The following is a 13556-nucleotide window of genomic DNA, read 5'->3' as shown; positions in this document are numbered from 1 at the left end:
CCGGGTTCTGGGCGCCGCCATGTTGGATTTGTTAGAGTGGATACGTCAGACCCGATCAATGGATGGCGGAGAGATGGCGCTGCTGTTTCTGCTCCTTCTGGGGGCCCCAGGGGTTCTGATCGCTGAGGGGGAGGGGCAGACGGGAGGTAAGTGCTGGAGGGGTACGGATGGGGGGATATTGGAGGACTGTGGGGGAGGGGTACGGGGGTATTGGAGGACTGTGGGGGAGGGGTACGTGGGGGGGGGGGGGGTATTGGAGGACTGTGGGGGAGGGGTACGTGGGGGGGGGTATTGGAGGACTATGGGAGAGGGGTACCGGGGGGGGGTGTTGGAGGACTGTGGGGGAGGGGTACGGGGGGGGGGTATTGGAGGACTGTGGGGGAGGGGTATTGGAGGACTGTGGGGGAGGGGTACGGGGGGGGGTAATGGAGGACTGTGGGGGAGGGGTATTGGAGGACTGTGGGGGAGGGGTACGGGGGGGGGGGTATTGGAGGACTGTGGGGGAGGGGTATTGGAGGACTGTGGGGGAGGGGTACGGGGGGGGGGGGTATTGGAGGACTGTGGGGGAGGGGTATTGGAGGACTGTGGGGGAGGGGTACGGGGGGGGGTATTGGAGGACTGTGGGGGAGGGGTATTGGAGGACTGTGGGGGAGGGGTACGGGGGGGGGTATTGGAGGACTGTGGGGGAGGGGTATTGGAGGACTGTGGGGGAGGGGTACAGGGGGGTATTGGAGGACTGTGGGGGAGGGGTACGGGGGGGGTATTGGAGGACTGTGGGGGAGGGGTATTGGAGGACTGTGGGGGAGGGGTACAGGGGGGGTATTGGAGGACTGTGGGGGAGGGGTACGGAAGGGGGGTATTGGAGGACTGTGGGGGAGGGGTACGGGGGGGGTATTGGAGGACTGTGGGGGAGGGGTACGGAAGGGGGGTATTGGAGGACTGTGGGGAGGACTGGGGGGGTCTCCATTCTGGGGGTGGGGTCTGAGGAGGAGCCAGGGTCTCCATACTGGGGGTGGGTGGGGTCTGGAGGGAGGTGGGGTCTCTGTACTGGTGGGTGGGGTCTAGGGGGAGGCGGGGTCTCTGTAATGGGGGGTGGGTGGGGTCTGGGGGGAGGCGGGGTCTATGTACTGGGGGTGGGTGGGGTCTGGGGGGAGGCGGGGTCTCTGTACTGGGGGTGGGTGGGGTCTGGGGGGAGGCGGGGTCTCCGTACTGGGGGTGGGTGGGGTCTGGGGGGAGGCGGGGTCTCTGTACTGGGGGTGGGTGGGGTCTGGGGGGAGGCGGGGTCTCTGTACTGGGGGTGGGTGGGGTCTGGGGGGAGGCGGGGTCTCTGTACTGGGGGTGGGTGGGGTCTGGAGGGAGGCGGGGTCTCCGTACTGGGGGTGGGTGGGGTCTGGAGGGAGGCGGGGTCTCCGTACTGGGGGTGGGTGGGGTCTGGGGGGAGGCGGGGTGTATGATCTTTCCTATTCTCTCCCATTAGATCCTGATTGGTTTCCTTATCTCCATCGAATCCAGAAGAGGGTGGAGAGCCACGCCCCTTGTCACAATGACACCTGCTATGATTGGTGAGTGTCACCTCCCCCCTATACTGCCACTCCGCCCACCTCCTCCTGTGCTGCCCATCAATCCTGTATGATCCCGCCCACCTCCTGCTGTACCTCCCACCAGTATTATGTGACTCCTCCCCCTCCAGGGTCACCCAGCAGGACTTGGCTCCGTTCCGCTCCGGGATCTCTCGGGATCTGATGAGAAATGTGATCAGTCGTAAATTGGGGACGCACTACCAGATCATGGAGCACCGGCTGTACCGAGAGGAGGAGTGCATGTTCCCGGCACGGTGAGTCCCAGGCCATTGTCACCCCGGGGACCAAACTCCTCCCTGTGGGGGGTCACAGTGAGCTGCCCATACATTGTGTGTAATCCCCCCCCCCCCCCCAGGGACCAAACTCCTCCCTGTGGGGGGTCACAGTGAGCTGCCCATACATTGTGTGTAATCCCCCCCCCCCAGGGACCAAACTCCTCCCTGTGGGGGGTCACAGTGAGCTGCCCATACATCGTGTGTAATCCCCCCCCCCCCCCCAGGGACCAAACTCCTCCCTGTGGGGGGTCACAGTGAGCTGCCCATACATTGTGTGTAATCCCCCCCCCCCCAGGGACCAAACTCCTCCCTGTGGGGGGTCACAGTGAGCTGCCCATACATCGTGTGTAATCCCCCCCCCCCAGGGACCAAACTCCTCCCTGTGGGGGGTCACAGTGAGCTGCCCATACATTGTGTGTAATTCCCCCCCCCCCCCCCCCCCCCCGGGATCTCCATCATGTATGCTACTGGAACCCATCAGAGTCACCGGAACATCCATTGTATCCTCTGTGGCCGCCATGTTTTCCTTACAGGTGTAGGGGGTGGAGCTCCTCCCCCTCTTCCCATGTCTAATCCCATGTGTCATCCATGTAGGAGAGGAGCTCCTCCCCCTCTTCCCATGTCTAATCCCATGTGTCATCCATGTAGGAGAGGAGCTCCTCCCCCTCCTCCCGTGTCTTATCCCATGTGTCTTCCATGTCTGAGGGGTGGAGCTCCTCCCCCTCTTCCCGTGTCTTATCCCATGTATCTTCCATGTCTGAGGGGTGGAGCTCCTCCCCCTCTTCCCGTGTCTTATCCCATGTATCTTCCATGTCTGAGGGGTGGAGCTTCTCCCCTTCTTCCCGTGTCTTATCCCGTGTATCTTCCATGTCTGAGGGGTGGAGCTCCTCCCCCTCTTCCCGTGTCTTATCCCATGTATCTTCCATGTCTGAGGGGTGGAGCTCCTCCCCCTCCCGTGTCTCATCCCGTGTGTCAGCCATGTTTCCTGTAAAGGTGTAGCGGGGTGGAGCCCCTCCCCCTCCCGTGTCTCATCCCGTGTGTCGGCCATGTTTCCCATACAGGTGTAGCGGGGTGGAGCTCCTCCCCCTCCCGTGTCTCATCCCGTGTGTCGGCCATGTTTCCCGTACATGTGTAGCGGGGTGGAGCTCCTCCCCCTCCCGTGTCTCATCCCGTGTGTCGGCCATGTTTCCCGTACAGGTGTAGCGGGGTGGAGCTCCTCCCCCTCCTGTGTCTCATCCCGTGTGTCGGCCATGTTTCCCGTACAGGTGTAGCGGGGTGGAGCTCCTCCCCCTCCCGCGTCTCATCCCGTGTGTCGGCCATGTTTCCCGTACAAATGTAGCGGGGTGGAGCTCCTCCCCCTCCCGCGTCTCATCCCGTGTGTCGGCCATGTTTCCCGTACAGGTGTAGCGGGGTGGAGCTCCTCCCCCTCCCGCGTCTCATCCCGTGTGTCGGCCATGTTTCCCGTACAGGTGTAGCGGGGTGGAGCTCCTCCCCCTCCCGCGTCTCATCCCGTGTGTCGGCCATGTTTCCCGTACAGGTGTAGCGGGGTGGAGCTCCTCCCCCTCCCGCGTCTCATCCTGTGTGTCGGCCATGTTTCCCGTACAGGTGTAGCGGGGTGGAGCTCCTCCCCCTCCCGCGTCTCATCCCGTGTGTCGGCCATGTTTCCCGTACAGGTGTAGCGGGGTGGAGCACCTCCCCCTCCCGTGTCTCATCCCGTGTGTCGGCCATGTTTCCCGTACAGGTGTAGCGGGGTGGAGCACCTCCCCCTCCCGCGTCTCATCCCGTGTGTCGGCCATGTTTCCCGTACAGGTGTAGCGGGGTGGAGCTCCTCCCCCTCCCGCGTCTCATCCCGTGTGTCGGCCATGTTTCCCGTACAGGTGTAGCGGGGTGGAGCTCCTCCCCCTCCCGCGTCTCATCCTGTGTGTCGGCCATGTTTCCCGTACAGGTGTAGCGGGGTGGAGCTCCTCCCCCTCCCGCGTCTCATCCCGTGTGTCGGCCATGTTTCCCGTACAGGTGTAGCGGGGTGGAGCTCCTCCCCCTCCCGCGTCTCATCCCGTGTGTCGGCCATGTTTCCCGTACAGGTGTAGCGGGGTGGAGCTCCTCCCCCTCCCGCGTCTCATCCCGTGTGTCGGCCATGTTTCCCGTACAGGTGTAGCGGGGTGGAGCTCCTCCCCCTCCCGTGTCTCATCCCGTGTGTCGGCCATGTTTCCCGTACAGGTGTAGCGGGGTGGAGCTCCTCCCCCTCCCGTGTCTCATCCCGTGTGTCGGCCATGTTTCCCGTACAGGTGTAGCGGGGTGGAGCTCCTCCCCCTCCCGTGTCTCATCCCGTGTGTCGGCCATGTTTCCCGTACAGGTGTAGCGGGGTGGAGCTCCTCCCCCTCCCGTGTCTCATCCCGTGTGTCGGCCATGTTTCCCGTACAGGTGTAGCGGGGTGGAGCACTTCCTCCTGGACCTTCTGCCGGATCTCCCAGACATGGAGATGGTGATCAATGTGCGGGATTATCCGCAGGTTCCTCATTGGATGACGCCGGTTATTCCCGTCTTCTCATTCAGTAAGGTGAGGGGAGCTCCGATGGTCGGGGGGTGGGGTCATGGACATAGGGGAGGGGCAGATATGACAGCCGTAACACTTGCATGCAGTTGTGGCCCCTCCCCATTACATGGTCCTGGCTCCTGATTGGTTTATGGGCCCCTATATGATGGGAGTTGTCCTCCTGTGTTCTCTGTGTGGAGGTGACATATACCGGAGCGCAGTACATATGTGACATTTCCTTCTCTTTCTGCAAGACTTCAGATTATCGGGACATCATGTACCCCGCCTGGACCTTCTGGGAAGGGGGCCCTGCTGTGTGGCCCCTCTACCCCACGGGCCTGGGACGCTGGGACCTGATGAGGGAGGACCTGCAGCGGTGAGTGATGAGTGTGCTGTCCTGAACGCCGGGGCCTCGGGGCGGGGGTCTCTCCTGAACGCCGGGGCCTGGGGGGGTCTCTCCTGAACGCCGGGGCCTCGGGGGGGTCTCTCCTGAACGCCGGGGCCTGGGGGGGTCTCTCCTGAACGCCGGGGCCTCGGGGGGGTCTCTCCTGAACGCCGGGGCCTCGGGGGGGGGTCTCTCCTGAACGCCGGGGCCTCGGGGGGGTCTCTCCCGAACGCCAGGGCCGCGGGGCGGGGGTCTCTCCCGAACGCCGGGGTCTCTCCCGAACGCCGGGGTCTCTCCCGAACGCCGGGGCCGCGGGGCGGGGGTCTCTCCTGAACGCCAGGGCCGCGGGGCGGGGGTCTCTCCTGAACGCCGGGGCCGCGGAGGGGTCTCTCCTGAACGCCGGGGCCTCGGGGGGGTCTCTCCTGAACGCCAGGGCCGCGGGGCGGGGGTCTCTCCTGAACGCCGGGGCCGCGGGGGGGTCTCTCCTGAACGCCGGGGCCGCGGGGGGGTCTCTCCTGAACGCCGGGGCCGCGGGGGGGTCTCTCCTGAACGCCGGGGCCGCGGGGCGGGGGTCTCTCCTGAACGCCAGGGCCGCGGGGCGGGGGTCTCTCCTGAACGCCAGGGCCGCGGGGCGGGGGTCTCTCCCGAACGCCGGGGCCGCGGGGCGGGGGTCTCTCCCGAACGCCGGGGTCTCTCCCGAACGCCGGGGCCTCGGGGCGGGGGTCTCTCCCGAACGCCGGGGCCGTGGGGCGGGATGTGGGGGGTGTCCCGGATGGATGGGGAAGGTCCCGGATGGATGTGGGGGGTGTCCCGGATGGATGTGGGGGGTGTCCCGGATGGATGGGGGAGGTCCCGGATGGATGTGGGGGGTGTCCCGGATGGATGGGGGAGGTCCCGGATGGATGGGGGAGGTCCCGGATGGATGGGGGGGGGTCCCAGGGTGGATGTGGGGGGTCCCGGGTGGATGGGGAAGGTCCCGGATGGATGTGGGGGGTCCCAGGGTGGATGTCCCGGATGGATGGGGGAGGTCCCGGATGGATTTGGGGGGTGTTTCGGATGCATGTGGGGTGTCCCGGATGCATGTGGGGGGGTCCCGGGTGGATGTTGGGGGTCCCCGGGTGGATGTGGGGGGGTCCCGGGTGGATGTGGGGGGGTCCCGGATGGATGTGGGTGGTCCTGGATGGATGTGGGTGGTCCTGGATGGATGTGGGTGGTCCTGGATGGATGTGGGGGGTCCCGGATGCATGTGGGGGGGTCCCGGATGGATGTAGGAGGTCTAGGATGGATGTTGGGGTCCCGGATAGATGTGGGGGGGTCCCGGATGGATGTAGGAGGTCCCAGATGTATGTTGGGGTCCCCGGGTGGATGTGGGGGGGTCCCGGATGGATGTGGGTGGTCCTGGATGGATGTGGGGGGTCCCGGATGCATGTGGGGGGGTCCCGGATGGATGTAGGAGGTCTAGGATGGATGTTGGGGTCCCGGATAGATGTGGGGGGGTCCCGGATGGATGTAGGAGGTCCCAGATGTATGTTGGGGTCCCCGGGTGGATGTGGGGGGGGTCCCGGATGGATGTAGGTCTAGGATGGATGTTGGGGTCCCGGGTAGATGTGGGAGGTCCCAGATGTATGTTGGGGTCCCCGGGTGGATGTGGGGGGTCCCGGATGGATGTAGGAGGTCTAGGATGGATGTTGGGGTCCCCGGGTGGATGTGGGGGGTCCCGGATGGATGTGGGGGGTCCCGGATGGATGTAGGAGGTCTAGGATGGATGTTGGGGTCCCTGGGTGGATGTGGGGGGTCCCGGATGCATGTGGGGGGGTCCCAGATGGATGTAGGAGGTCTAGGATGGATGTTGGGGTCCCGGATGGATGTAGGAGGTCTAGGATGGATGTTGGGGTCCCCGGGTGGATGTGGGGGGTCCCGGATGGATATAGGAGGTCTAGGATGGATGTTGGGGTCCCCGGGTGGATGTGGGGGGTCCCGGATGGATGTAGGAGGTCTAGGATGGATGTTGGGGTCCCCGGGTGGATGTGGGGGGTCCCGGATGGATGTAGGAGGTCTAGGATGGATGTTGGGGTCCCCGGGTGGATGTGGGGGGTCCCGGATGCATGTGGGGGGGGTCCCAGATGGATGTAGGAGGTCTAGGATGGATGTTGGGGTCCCCGGGTGGATGTGGGGGGTCCCGGATGGGATGTGGGGGGTCCCGGATGGATGTGGGGGGTCCCGGATGGATATAGGAGGTCTAGGATGGATGTTGGGGTCCCCGGGTGGATGTGGGGGGTCCCGGATGGATGTAGGAGGTCTAGGATGGATGTTGGGGTCCCCGGGTGGATGTGGGGGGTCCCAGATGCATGTGGGGGGGTCCCAGATGGATGTAGGAGGTCCCAGATGTATGTTGGGGTCCCCGGGTGGATGTGGGGGGGGTCCCGGATGGATGTAGGTCTAGGATGGATGTTGGGGTCCCCGGGTAGATGTGGGAGGTCCCAGATGTATGTTGGGGTCCCCGGGTGGATGTGGGGGGTCCCGGATGGATGTAGGTCTAGGATGGATGTGGGGGGTCCCGGATGGATGTAGGAGGTCTAGGAGGATGTTGGGGTCCCCGGGTGGATGTGGGGGGTCCCGGATGGATGTAGGAGGTCTAGGATGGATGTTGGGGGTCCCCGGGTGGATGTGGGGGGTCCCGGATGGATGTAGGAGGTCTAGGATGGATGTTGGGGTCCCCGGGTGGATGTGGGGGGTCCCGGATGCATGTGGGGGGGGTCCCAGATGGATGTAGGAGGTCTAGGATGGATGTTGGGGTCCCCGGGTGGATGTGGGGGGTCCCGGATGCATGTGGGGGGGTCCCAGATGGATGTAGGAGGTCTAGGATGGATGTTGGGGTCCCCGGGTGGATGTGGGGGGTCCCGGATGGATGTAGGAGGTCTAGGATGGATGTTGGGGTCCCCGGGTGGATGTGGGGGGTCCCGGATGGATGTAGGAGGTCTAGGATGGATGTTGGGGTCCCCGGGTGGATGTGGGGGGTCCCGGATGCATGTGGGGGGGTCCCAGATGGATGTAGGAGGTCCCAGATGTATGTTGGGGTCCCCGGGTGGATGTGGGGGGGGTCCCGGATGGATGTAGGTCTAGGATGGATGTTGGGGTCCCCGGGTAGATGTGGGAGGTCCCAGATGTATGTTGGGGTCCCCGGGTGGATGTGGGGGGTCCCGGATGGATGTAGGTCTAGGATGGATGTTGGGGTCCCCGGGTGGATGTGGGGGGTCCCGGATGGATGTAGGAGGTCTAGGATGGATGTTGGGGTCCCCGGGTGGATGTTGGGGTCCCCGGATGGATGTGGGGGGTCCCGGATGGATGTAGGAGGTCTAGGATGGATGTTGGGGTCCCTGGGTGGATGTGGGGGGTCCCGGATGCATGTGGGGGGGTCCCAGATGGATGTAGGAGGTCTAGGATGGATGTTGGGGTCCCGGATGGATGTAGGAGGTCTAGGATGGATGTTGGGGTCCCCGGGTGGATGTGGGGGGTCCCGGATGGATATAGGAGGTCTAGGATGGATGTTGGGGTCCCCGGGTGGATGTGGGGGGTCCCGGATGGATGTAGGAGGTCTAGGATGGATGTTGGGGTCCCCGGGTGGATGTGGGGGGTCCCGGATGCATGTGGGGGGGTCCCAGATGGATGTAGGAGGTCCCAGATGTATGTTGGGGTCCCCGGGTGGATGTGGGGGGGGTCCCGGATGGATGTAGGTCTAGGATGGATGTTGGGGTCCCCGGGTAGATGTGGGAGGTCCCAGATGTATGTTGGGGTCCCCGGGTGGATGTGGGGGGTCCCGGATGGATGTAGGTCTAGGATGGATGTTGGGGTCCCCGGGTGGATGTGGGGGGTCCCGGATGGATGTAGGAGGTCTAGGATGGATGTTGGGGTCCCCGGGTGGATGTGGGGGGTCCCGGATGGATGTAGGAGGTCTAGGATGGATGTTGGGGTCCCCGGGTGGATGTGGGGGGTCCCGGATGGATGTAGGAGGTCTAGGATGGATGTTGGGGTCCCCGGGTGGATGTGGGGGGTCCCGGATGCATGTGGGGGGGTCCCAGATGGATGTAGGAGGTCTAGGATGGATGTTGGGGTCCCCGGGTGGATGTGGGGGGTCCCGGATGCATGTGGGGGGGTCCCAGATGGATGTAGGTCTAGGATGGATGTTGGGGTCCCCGGGTGGATGTGGGGGGTCCCGGATGGATGTAGGAGGTCTAGAATGGATGTGGGGGGTCCCCGGGTGGATGTGGGGGGTCCCGGATGGATGTAGGAGGTCTAGGATGGATGTTGGGGTCCCCGGGTGGATGTGGGGGGTCCCGGATGGATGTAGGAGGTCTAGGATGGATGTTGGGGTCCCCGGGTGGATGTGGGGGGTCCCGGATGCATGTGGGGGGGTCCCAGATGGATGTAGGAGGTCCCAGATGTATGTTGGGGTCCCCGGGTGGATGTGGGGGGGGGTCCCGGATGGATGTAGGTCTAGGATGGATGTTGGGGTCCCCGGGTAGATGTGGGAGGTCCCAGATGTATGTTGGGGTCCCCGGGTGGATGTAGGTCTAGGATGGATGTTGGGGTCCCCGGGTGGATGTGGGGGGTCCCGGATGGATGTAGGAGGTCTAGGATGGATGTTGGGGTCCCCGGGTGGATGTGGGGGGTCCCGGATGGATGTAGGAGGTCTAGGATGGATGTTGGGGTCCCCAGGTGGATGTGGGAGGTCCCGGATGGATGTAGGAGGTCTAGGATGGATGTTGGGGTCCCCGGGTGGATGTGGGGGGTCCCGGATGCATGTGGGGGGGTCCCAGATGGATGTAGGAGGTCTAGGATGGATGTTGGGGTCCCCGGGTGGATGTGGGGGGTCCCGGATGCATGTGGGGGGGTCCCAGATGGATGTAGGAGGTCTAGGATGGATGTTGGGGTCCCCGGGTGGATGTGGGGGGTCCCGGATGGATGTAGGAGGTCTAGGATGGATGTGGGGGGTCCCCGGGTGGATGTGGGGGGTCCCGGATGGATGTAGGAGGTCTAGGATGGATGTTGGGGTCCCCGGGTGGATGTGGGGGGTCCCGGATGGATGTAGGAGGTCTAGGATGGATGTTGGGGTCCCCGGGTGGATGTGGGGGGTCCCGGATGGATGTGGGAGGTCCCGGATGGATGTTGGGGGGTCCCGGATGGATGTAGGAGGTCTAGGATGGATGTTGGGGTCCCCGGGTAGATGTGGGAGGTCCCAGATGTATGTTGGGGTCCCCGGGTGGATGTGGGGGGTCCCGGATGGATGTGGGGGGTCCCGGATGCATGTGGGGGGGTCCCAGATGGATGTAGGAGGTCTAGGATGGATGTTGGGGTCCCCGGGTGGATGTGGGGGGTCCCGGATGGATGTAGGAGGTCTAGGATGGATGTTGGGGTCCCCGGGTGGATGTGGGGGGTCCCGGATGCATGTGGGGGGGTCCCAGATGGATGTAGGAGGTCTAGGATGGATGTTGGGGTCCCCGGGTGGATGTGGGGGGTCCCGGATGGATGTAGGAGGTCTAGGATGGATGTGGGGGGTCCCCGGGTGGATGTGGGGGGTCCCGGATGGATGTAGGAGGTCTAGGATGGATGTTGGGGTCCCCGGGTGGATGTGGGGGGTCCCGGATGGATGTGGGAGGTCCTGGATGGATGTTGGGGGGTCCCGGATGGATGTAGGAGGTCTAGGATGGATGTTGGGGTCCCCGGGTAGATGTGGGAGGTCCCAGATGTATGTTGGGGTCCCCGGGTGGATGTGGGGGGTCCCGGATGCATGTGGGGGGTCCCGGATGCATGTGGGGGGGTCCCAGATGGATGTAGGAGGTCTAGGATGGATGTTGGGGTCCCCGGGTGGATGTGGGGGGTCCCGGATGGATGTAGGAGGTCTAGGATGGATGTTGGGGTCCCCGGGTGGATGTGGGGGGTCCCGGGTGGATGTGGGGGGGTCCCAGATGGATGTAGGAGGTCTAGGATGGATGTTGGGGTCCCCGGGTGGATGTGGGGGGTCCCGGATGGATGTGGGGGGTCCCAGATGGATGTAGGAGGTCTAGGATGGATGTTGGGGTCCCCGGATGCATGTGGGGGGTCCCGGATGGATGTGGGCGGTAACTCTTCTAATTTGTTGTTGGTTAGGTCAGCCAGGCGTTGGCCGTGGGAGAAGAAGATCCACAAAGCATATTTCCGAGGCTCCAGGTAAGTGATTGGACGGCCAGAGCCCTGAAGGTTGTCGGTGGTCCTTCACAGTCATTGGGGGACACAGGAAGTCCTTCACCTTCGGGTTATACCGCCTCCTGCAAGCAGAGAGGACAACCTGGAGGCCAGCCCCTCTATAAACCCCTCCTACTCCCAGCATGCCTCAGCTCTGCATGGGTCTCCAAACTACGGCCCTCCAGCTGTTGAAGTACTACAAGTCCCATCATGCATCGGGGAGTCCTGCCTGTGGCTGTCGGAGTCATGCGAGGCCTTGTGGGACTTGCAGGTCCTCAGCACCTGGAGGGCCACAGTTTGGAGGCCCCAAGGAGGACGGACAGCTTTTCTTCAGGTCGACATTTTGTTGCATCGTCCTTTCTTTTTCAATTTTTACTTCAATGAAGTTTCTTCTCGGCATCATCGCTGGAGCCATCAGGGGGCGTCTACCGAAACGGGAGGGTGTGGCTCTCCATGCACAGCTCCAGCAAACCCCCCCCCCCCCCAATGTCAGGATGCTACAAGTACCCCCCCCCAAATGTCAGGACGGTACAAATCCCCCCCCCAATGTCAGGATGCTACAACTACCCCCCCCCCCCAAATGTCAGGATGCTACAACTACCCCCCCCCCCCAAATGTCAGGACGGTACAAATCCCCCCCCCAATGTCAGGATGCTACAAGTACCCCCCCCCCCCAAATGTCAGGACGGTACAAATCCCCCCAAATGTCAGGACGGTACAAATCCCCCCCCCCCAATGTCAGGATGCTACAAGTACCCCCCCCAAATGTCAGGATGCTACAACTACCCCCCCCCCCAAATGTCAGGACGGTACAAATCCCCCCCCCCCCAATGTCAGGATGCTACAAGTACCCCCCCCCAAATGTCAGGATGCTACAAGTACCCCCCCCCCAAATGTCAGGATGCTACAAGTACCCCCCCCCCCCAAATGTCAGGATGCTACAAGTACCCCCCCCCCCCAAATGTCAGGATGCTACAAGTACCCCCCCCCCCAAATGTCAGGACAGTACAAATACCCCCAAATGTCAGGACGGTACAAATCCCTCCAAATGTCAGGACGGTACAAATCCCCCCCAAATGTCAGGATGCTACAAGTACCCCCCCCCCAAATGTCAGGATGCTACAACTACCCCCCCCCCCCCCCAAATGTCAGGACAGTACAAATACCCCCAAATGTCAGGATGCTACAACTACCCCCCCCCAAATGTCAGGACAGTACAAATACCCCCAAATGTCAGGATGCTACAACTACCCCCCCCCCCCCAAATGTCAGGACGGTACAACTACCCCCCCAAATAATGTTTGGTTAGCTTGTATGTGGAATGCTTGGATGCAGAAGGTGGTATTTCGGGGTACATGCTGAGTTTGGCTCCCTGCCCCCTCCTCAGTTTCTCACCCATCTCCGTGTTCTCCATCATGCTCCCTCGGGTCCTCTGGACCACATCGGCATTTCTCACCTCCTGTCTCCGTGTTCTCCATCATGCTCCCTCGGGTCCTCTGGACCACATCGGCATTTCTCAGCTCCTGTCTCCGTGTTCTCCATCATGCTCCCTCGGGTCCTCTGGACCACATCGGCATTTCTCAGCTCCTGTCTCCGTGTTCTCCATCATGCTCCCTCGGGTCCTCTGGACCACATCGGCATTTCTCAGCTCCTGTCTCCGTGTTCTCCATCATGCTCCCTCGGGTCCTCTGGACCACATCGGCATTTCTCAGCTCCTGTCTCCGTGTTCTCCATCATGCTCCCTCGGGTCCTCTGGACCACATCGGCATTTCTCACCTCCTGTCTCCGTGTTCTCCATCATGCTCCCTCGGGTCCTCTGGACCACATCGGCATTTCTCAGCTCCTGTCTCCGTGTTCTCCATCATGCTCCCTCGGGTCCTCTGGACCACATCGGCATTTCTCAGCTCCTGTCTCCGTGTTCTCCATCATGCTCCCTCGGGTCCTCTGGACCACATCGGCATTTCTCACCTCCTGTCTCCGTGTTCTCCATCATGCTCCCTCGGGTCCTCTGGACCACATCGGCATTTCTCAGCTCCTGTCTCCGTGTTCTCCATCATGCTCCCTCGGGTCCTCTGGACCACATCGGCATTTCTCAGCTCCTGTCTCCGTGTTCTCCATCATGCTCCCTCGGGTCCTCTGGACCACATCGGCATTTCTCAGCTCCTGTCTCCGTGTTCTCCATCATGCTCCCTCGGGTCCTCTGGACCACATCGGCATTTCTCAGCTCCTGTCTCCGTGTTCTCCATCATGCTCCCTCGGGTCCTCTGGACCACATCGGCATTTCTCAGCTCCTGTCTCCGTGTTCTCCATCATGCTCCCTTGGGTCCTCTGGACCACATCGGCATTTTTCACCTCCTGTCTCCGTGTTCTCCATCATGCTCCCTCGGGTCCTCTGGACCACATCGGCATTTCTCAGCTCCTGTCTCCGTGTTCTCCATCATGCTCCCTCGGGTCCTCTGGACCACATCGGCATTTCTCAGCTCCTGGGGCAAAGAGGTATCAAAGATTTTACTCCAACCTCTTCCCAAGCACAAAGGGAGCATCTGCCCCATCATGGACCT

At 62.9% G+C, this 13556-nt stretch overlaps 1 protein-coding gene across 1 annotated transcript; it reads left to right on the top strand.

The window, feature by feature from the left end:
- The first annotated feature begins 19 nt into the window (after positions 1 to 19).
- On the top strand, positions 20 to 11175 carry LOC149435098 (protein O-glucosyltransferase 1-like). Its single transcript, XM_089663013.1, has 6 exons — positions 20 to 146; positions 1478 to 1562; positions 1691 to 1834; positions 4277 to 4412; positions 4643 to 4764; positions 10921 to 11175. The coding sequence occupies exons 1-6, from the start codon at positions 20 to 22 to the stop codon at positions 10982 to 10984; spliced, it is 678 nt and encodes a 225-aa protein (XP_089519139.1). The 3' UTR covers positions 10985 to 11175.
- The last annotated feature ends 2381 nt before the right edge of the window (positions 11176 to 13556 follow it).

This window comes from Staurois parvus, unplaced genomic scaffold (genome assembly GCF_062004578.1).
Source record: "Staurois parvus isolate SC_StPar_1 unplaced genomic scaffold, SC_StPar_1.0 ptg001613l, whole genome shotgun sequence".
Classification (NCBI taxonomy): Eukaryota; Metazoa; Chordata; class Amphibia; order Anura; family Ranidae; genus Staurois; species Staurois parvus.
This window is presented reverse-complemented; position numbering and strand designations above follow the sequence as displayed.

Coding starts and splice junctions, on each gene's coding strand:
- LOC149435098 (XM_089663013.1), top strand. CDS start 20: ATGTTGGATTTGTTAGAGTGGATACGTCAGACCCGATCAATGGATGGC. Junction 147..1,477: donor GGGGGAGGGGCAGACGGGAG/GTAAGTGCTGGA, acceptor CTCTCCCATTAG/ATCCTGATTGGTTTCCTTAT. Junction 4,413..4,642: donor CCGTCTTCTCATTCAGTAAG/GTGAGGGGAGCT, acceptor TCTTTCTGCAAG/ACTTCAGATTATCGGGACAT.